Source organism: Ctenopharyngodon idella, chromosome 13 (assembly GCF_019924925.1).
Source record: "Ctenopharyngodon idella isolate HZGC_01 chromosome 13, HZGC01, whole genome shotgun sequence".
NCBI classification, from domain to species: Eukaryota; Metazoa; Chordata; class Actinopteri; order Cypriniformes; family Xenocyprididae; genus Ctenopharyngodon; species Ctenopharyngodon idella.
The window spans coordinates 13,592,720-13,599,617 of record NC_067232.1 but is presented as its reverse complement, the minus strand read 5'-3'; the positions used below and the strand labels follow the sequence as shown (position 1 = coordinate 13,599,617).

The 6,898-nt window shown below is 39.9% G+C and overlaps 1 protein-coding gene across 1 annotated transcript; it reads right to left on the bottom strand.

Annotated features, from left to right (window-relative positions):
• Positions 1 to 584: 584 nt before the first annotated feature.
• osr1 (odd-skipped related transcription factor 1) lies at positions 585 to 6,619 on the bottom strand. Its single transcript, XM_051916911.1, has 3 exons — positions 6,356 to 6,619; positions 2,237 to 2,917; positions 585 to 1,421 (listed from the first exon to the last, which is right to left on the bottom strand). The coding sequence occupies exons 2-3, from the start codon at positions 2,896 to 2,898 to the stop codon at positions 1,289 to 1,291; spliced, it is 795 nt and encodes a 264-aa protein (XP_051772871.1). The 5' UTR covers positions 2,899 to 2,917; positions 6,356 to 6,619; the 3' UTR covers positions 585 to 1,288.
• Between the last annotated feature and the right edge of the window lie 279 nt (positions 6,620 to 6,898).

Here is a 6,898-nt window from a genome sequence, read left to right as displayed (position 1 = left end):
TGGGCCTGTAAGAATGACTGGCTCTGATGATCCTTGTTCTTTGAAGCTCTCTGCTGCTAATTCTGGAGTTTAAAAATAGATCTGCCCAACTTCACCTTGTTTAGTTAGAGTTTGTGCCGACTCAAGGATCTAACACTCCTGATAATTCTAGAACAAGTCTTTTTATCTCTCTAAAAACCACATTTAACCTCTGAATTGTGTTTGCAGGTGTGTCTGTTTACATTGATTTCTCTATGAATACATGAACTTTCTTGCCCTCTGATGGCTTTTTAAAGCTACAGTGATCTAAAGCTCAGAGAAAGAATCAGGATGCTTATGAGGAAAGCAGCAGATGTCGTCCCCCAGGGCAATGTGAAGTCAATCCATGTCTTCACATCACGGATCATTATTTATTGATTTATTCAGTCAAGTGTAGAGCACATTGTTTATCCCTGCTTTTTGTTTAATGTTGAATTAGTCTGTGAAGACAAACCGTCTTTATTTGTGCCAGTTGTGATCGTGTATCACCAGATTTACATTTAAAAAACATGCTGAGAAGAATTTTATATAGGGTTAGGATTTGCATTGACTACGACAAACATGCATTTGATACAGAAACGACTATTTATTTTCAAAAATAAGTTTAAGGAATCCAGTGATACATGTAAATAAACAATAATCAGATTAAAGTGCCAAATATCAGTTATACAAAAAGGAATCTGTACAAAAGGAGGAATTACATGATTGAAGGTGTCTTTGGTGAGAAGAAACGACTGCTCGACTGACTTCGGGTTTTAAATGCGAGAGCTTTGGTGGGCTCTCAGTAACTGCATAGGTCCGAAGAGTCTGCCTTCATCAACGACAATGTCAACAATATCTAGAAAAATCACTGTGTACAAAAATAAAACAACAGATCATTCGGAATGGAGCAGTGCAGACTAAAATCACAGATCTCACTATAGCTGTTCTCTTTGGTGTCGGCGCTCTTCTTGCTTATTTGTTCTTTCTTAAACAACTCAATCAATTTGATTGTCTTAAATCCATGTTAAAGCTTCTGCTCAGTTCCGTGACTTCTCATCCGGGTTCTCCATTCCTTTGTATCAGTCAAACTTTAAGGCATCGTGGCTGTAGGTTATGGAAGGATGCCTTTTCAGGAAGCTCTTTGGTCAGGCCTAATCCATCTTTGGTGCGTGAAGCCGTGCGCAGAGGTCCACGGCCCTCGGATGGAGTCTCTGTGGCCTTGGAATGTTATTGGCTGGAGTCACTAGGTTTTGTTTTATAGTGTCCCCATTGATTGAAGCAGATGCCCTCACTTTATTTTGGCTGGTTTGAGCTCCTTGACCTGCATGTGTAATGTTTTGTGGACAGCAAGAGTTCTGGACTGACAGAAACCCTTTCCACACTCCTGGCATTTAAATGGCTTCTCTTTGGAATGGATGTACCTTTAGAGAACAAAAGAGAGAGAGAGAGAATAGTTGTGGTTTGTTAATGGATGTAGGCATGTTTACAACTTAAACAACACAGATTTTAAAGTGGTCTGAGCTTTTTTTCTAGGATTGAATATCCTGCGTTTCAGCATGCTGCCAAAAATGTGAACTATTGAAATGACGGCAATTTTAAATTGAAGTGCAATAGTTAGTTGCCTTGTTATGACAAATCTTTGGGTTTGCAAATGTTAATTAAATCTCAAACATGATATATATCTAGTGATAATTGTCAGTGAGGAAAGGAGCCAAGATCATTACTGAAGAATTGGAGGAGATTGTTCAGCATGTCTCAACTAATTTAAATCATTCTTATTGTACTGGAATATCGAATGTCATAAATCACCAGAGCAGGTGTGGTTTTTAAAAAAAAAAGAAAAACTTATTTGTTTGCATCTGTAGTGCTTGAGGCTTAACTTTAACCACATTAACGTTAAGCTCAAATCGTTATTTTATATAAAAATGTGAATAACATATATATATATAGATAATTACATATACTCGTTTTTTTTATTATTATTTAATAACAAATATTCAACATCATACCCCATGTCATTTTCTAACTGGAATGATAGGAGAGAATTACCAGGTGCAGTAATTCATGATGAGGTCACGATTGGAACAGAATCTGCGGGAGGTTGGGAGTTTGTGGGTGGGCCGGAATTCACATTACCGTATGCTTTATGTATGAATGGGCAGGTATGAGCAGGAGTGTATTTTAATATCAGCTCTAAATCATCTGATCTGAGATCAGTGTACTGATATGTCCTTACCTGTGGTCTCTCAGGTGGTCCTGCCTCCTGAAGGCCTTGTGGCAGATGTCACAAGTGTACGGCCGTTCGTCTGTGTGCGTGCGCTCGTGGATCAACAGGTTGTAGGACTTAGTGAAGTGGCGGCCACAGAACTTGCACACAAACTCCTTTTTCGTCTTGGATGGGAGTCGTCCACGGCTGGGTTTTCTTTCCGGCGAGGAGAGCTTGGCCACATCCAGCAGGCAGCCTAATGAGGGCGAGCGCACGTGCCCATTGTTAGTGCTCAGATCTTCCGCCTTCAGGGCGTCGTCCTGCGTGGCGGCCGCTGCCAGGTTGGCAAAGTCAAAACGAGGTTTGCTTTTGCTGGACGCTCCAGAACCAGGCCCGGGGGATTCCTGCTTGGTGGGCTGGACGAGATGGGGGAACAGAGGGATTGAGGGTAGAGGGAAGCGGGCGTCCACCAGGCCAGGCAGCTTGGAGAAGGTACAGCGTGGCAAGGTGAACGGTGGGTAGCCCAGAGTCCACTGGTGCAGGTGGACGGCATGCAGGGCGCTGAAACTGTAGATGCTGGGCATGTGGTCGGCAGGCAAATGCAGCCCGTTGGAGGTCTGAAGGAAGGAATAGTTCGCCAGCTGCAGAGAGGGATGAAGAGGCACGGGTGCTGGGAGCGTCTTACTGCCCATGTCTGATTCCAGAAAGTTTCTGTAGGAGAAAAAAACAGAAAGAAAAATGAATAAAGAAAGCAAAACTAATACACCTGCAGACATCCATTGAGAATACACCCACTATGTTTACATTTTCCGTTATATTATAGGCCTATATTATGTGTTACTTGGAAACAATTTGTTTTAGGTCCTTACAGGCTGAAGGGACTTCCCTAAAAAGAAAAAGAAAAACACGCGCGCACACTCACGTCAAGACATAAACTGCACTTGTCAAGTGAGGCACCTTGTCTGACATATTGAAAGAGCACACTCCAACGTGAGCACAAAGCAATGCTCAAGCCTGCCAGATGAATGTGTGTGCATGTACATTTTGGCGTAGGCGTCTTCTGAATGCCGAAAATATGCCTATGGCCATGAAGACGAAAGACAGCAGGTGACATACCTGCCTCAACTGTTTAATCAGGTTGGATGAGAACAGACACAAAGCACAATAACTCCTCTTTGTCTCATAAGGAACTACAAGCACACACACACTCAAAGAAACAGGCTTGGTGTGTATACAGTGTTACTCATGTGTCTGGAGGATTTTTTTTTTCACACAGTTGTATAAGTAGGCCTACCACGTGAAACGCAACAGTGTGTTGTGTGTTACATTATACTGTGAATACAAAACGAAACTATAGGGATGCCAGATATGGTTCTCGGGTTATGATGGATGGCTACAAATGTTGTACAACATTTTTAAAGTCATAGCCTATGTGTCATGTTTCTAAAGTTCAAGAACAGTCAAGAAAAAAAGGAAGTCACATCGCTAGAAACTTTTTCAGCTTAAAAAGTCTGAAATGTAAATGATGACGCTTATATTTATATGTTGAATATACTCATCATGATGCGGAGAGGGTCTGATCTGCGGTAAATAAAAAGTGAAATAGTCCTAATTAGTCTTTCTGAAGCTCAAAGCTCCCCCGGGGATTTGGACGCTCTGATCATGGCGCAGAAGTAATTGACTTTTACTTACGGAGGTCATTAGAGGAGATCAGGACTCGCTCCCGAGAACAGGCTCGTACCCTTAACCCTTTGAAGTCCACATACCTTTAAAACGAGTGACGGAGGGGAATGTGTTAGGGAACTATCTGCTTAACCGTTAAATCTAACGCTAGTTGAAACTTTTGGGGGAATAGACATTTCTGAATTGTGGGATTTCACAAGTGCTTGGACATTTTTTCCGGGACTAATTAGTCGGATTTACGCACTGTGTCTCGATAAATCTCGCAGATTTTGTCCCCCACGCCAGGCAGAATCAGTGTTGTGGAGCTAAAGACGTCTATCCCAGACAAGGTGGTGAAAGAGTCTCGAAAATCACACTGCAATTTGCTAAGTTCGGGGTCGGCTACCCCCATCCACCCTGGGATGTAGGCTAGGTCTCTAATGTGACACGTCTCCCTCAAAAATGAAACGTTTTTTAGAAATGTATAAAACATATTGTAAAGTAAAATCCAATTTGTTATGCCTAATTTGAAACCATAAACACTCATCAGTGTGTGCAAATACTCCAAGAATATTGTCAGACGCATGGCAAGTGCCTACAGTTTGCGCCCTCATTGTGGCCTCTGTCTATCAGTAAGCTTCCTTATCAATAACTGTGATTGCTCAGCTTTCATCAGTTGCGCGTTGAGCGCGCGGAGGTCATCAGTGTTTTATCTCTCGGTAGGTGTGAATGTGCGCCTATCTCGAGTACTGAGATCACAGAGAAATCTCGACGTGTATTACAGGAATTAATCACGGTCTCGAGGTTCATGCGTTAACGACGAGTCTTTGGTCAGTTGTGCAACGATTATCATGTAAGTGTATGATTTCCTTTTTCCACGCAGCCCCCCGAGAGGATGTGATCACTTAACCCTGGGGAGAGGGAAACACACCATTCATTAAGCACCGCCAAACAGTTCACTAAACATACAAATATATTTAAGTATTGTGGTAGAAGGCCTAGCTCTTTATTGTGTTTGCAGTTTGATGTAAAACGCATTTTCCTGTATCATAAGGAAAATATTTGACTGTAATATTTTAAAGTAAATAATGGCCACAGCATATTGTGTCAAATTCATAATGATGCACTTTGTGTAGTCAGATCAAAATATATAACAGTTAAAGCTGAAAAGGTCACAGTCCAAATACTAAAATACTTATTCATTTTAAATGGTTTATATTTGAACTATGCTTGATGCAATATCGAAATTCGTTGCATTTTCTCTCTAGAAATGAAACAAATCGTAAATACCTTAAATGTTTTAATAGTAGTCATTTCTGACAGGGGTATCCAACAGATGTGGCAATTAATTTATGACAAAACATTTTTTACATTAATATTTTAGGCTAAAATGCTAAACGTTATTCATATCTGAAATGTTTCAATTGTTGGATAGATTTAGATTATGCTTTAATGTCTTGTAGAATACTTTAAATGCAAAACTAAATCATTCTGGGACAAGAAAAAAAAATATTTATACATAGGCCTGTTTTAAAATAGGCCCTTGTTATTTAAAAAAAAAAAAAAAAAACCAAAAAAAACCAAAAAAACAAAAAAACAATATAGGCTACAGTCCATATTAATTTAAAATAAATGACGTTTCGGTTTTTTTATATTAAAAAAGTTGCTGCTGTTTAAGATTAATTGTACTGGATTTTTCTTGGGTGACAAAATATATTTCGTTTTATTTTTGACAATTTTGCTGCTTCCGCAAGACACAAGGTGAACGAATAGCGCTAAAAATAAACCGAAACAAATGAATTCATTCTCTCAACACCGAGCATCAATGTAAAACCATTCAAATCACGACTCGAGATCACCGACCCCAAGGCCACGCATGGTTTAGAAAAAAGAGAGCTTTCTACAGAGGCATAATACAATCTAAAGTTTAAAATTTGTTTGAACGAATTTGTTACAGTTTTTGAATGAAAAACAGCGGGTGACATAAAAGCAGTTTCAAGTCTTTCCACAGACGACATATTTAATTTACCAGACATTTGTGAATCTTAGTTTTGTTTGAGTAACATGTAGTGTAAACAAATTATTTTATTTTTACAACAACATTTTAAACGTGTTCACACCATTTATAATCAATACGAATTTGGAACGCGCATCCCACCTGTTGATCACCCGATCACCATTAAACACCATCATTTACACATTAGTTACTTTGCTGTGACTTTTATCTGCTTTAAGCAACAAATGACTTAGTCATTGCAATAAAGTTAATTCAACAACTGTTCTAAATATTTTCCTTTAAACAGCTCAAGTGTTACAAGTTGTACCCGTCATGCTTTGCAAGCAATTTCTCGCATTACTAATTCATTCTTAAATGCACTTCACCATTAGGCTACACATTTGTTGTTTACATCTAGAGCAGGAAATCACTGACAGTACAATAGTAGTAAAAGCTTGTCAAAATATTTCAAAAAGCCAGAAAATATTTACCAGGTCTTGGTGAAGCAGGGCGATCCAAAATAAGTAGATTTAGAGTCACTTAGTCTTCCCACAGCGTTTTTAAATTCAGTGCAAAACTCTCTCGCGGATCGGAGAAATGTTCGTCTTCCTCAGCATGTTCTCGCAGCAGAGACACGGGAAAACCCTGAAGTTCGCACAGCTGTGGTCCAGCGGTTGTGCGCTGTGAGTATTTGGTTACTCGGGGTAGAAACTCTCTCTCTGTGTCTTACTCTAGCTCTGTCTTGTGGTCCCAAAGTCAAACCGCCTCTTTATTGTAACCCAACCCGCGACGTCATACAGCCAAACCCCCAAAATACTGAAGTGAAGTTTCCTCCACTGGTACAGCAGCCCTCAACGCCAAAGGACCAAACACATGCAGACTTTTATCCCAGTATACTTGCCAGAGGACTGAACTCTACTGCAACTTTTAAAACTTTTACGGCATAAAAGGTCTTATGATATAATGGTGAGGACAGTAGAAGGAAAGAGAAAAACGAAAATCATTAAAATGGGAACATTTTGCATTAAATACGA

Excerpts from the sequence above, each read along its gene's own strand:
- osr1 (XM_051916911.1), bottom strand. The coding sequence starts at position 2,898 with ATGGGCAGTAAGACGCTCCCAGCACCCGTGCCTCTTCATCCCTCTCTG. Across the intron at positions 1,422-2,236 it reads GACCACCTGAGAGACCACAG|GTACATCCATTCCAAAGAGA; the intron begins GTAAGGACATAT and ends TGTTCTCTAAAG.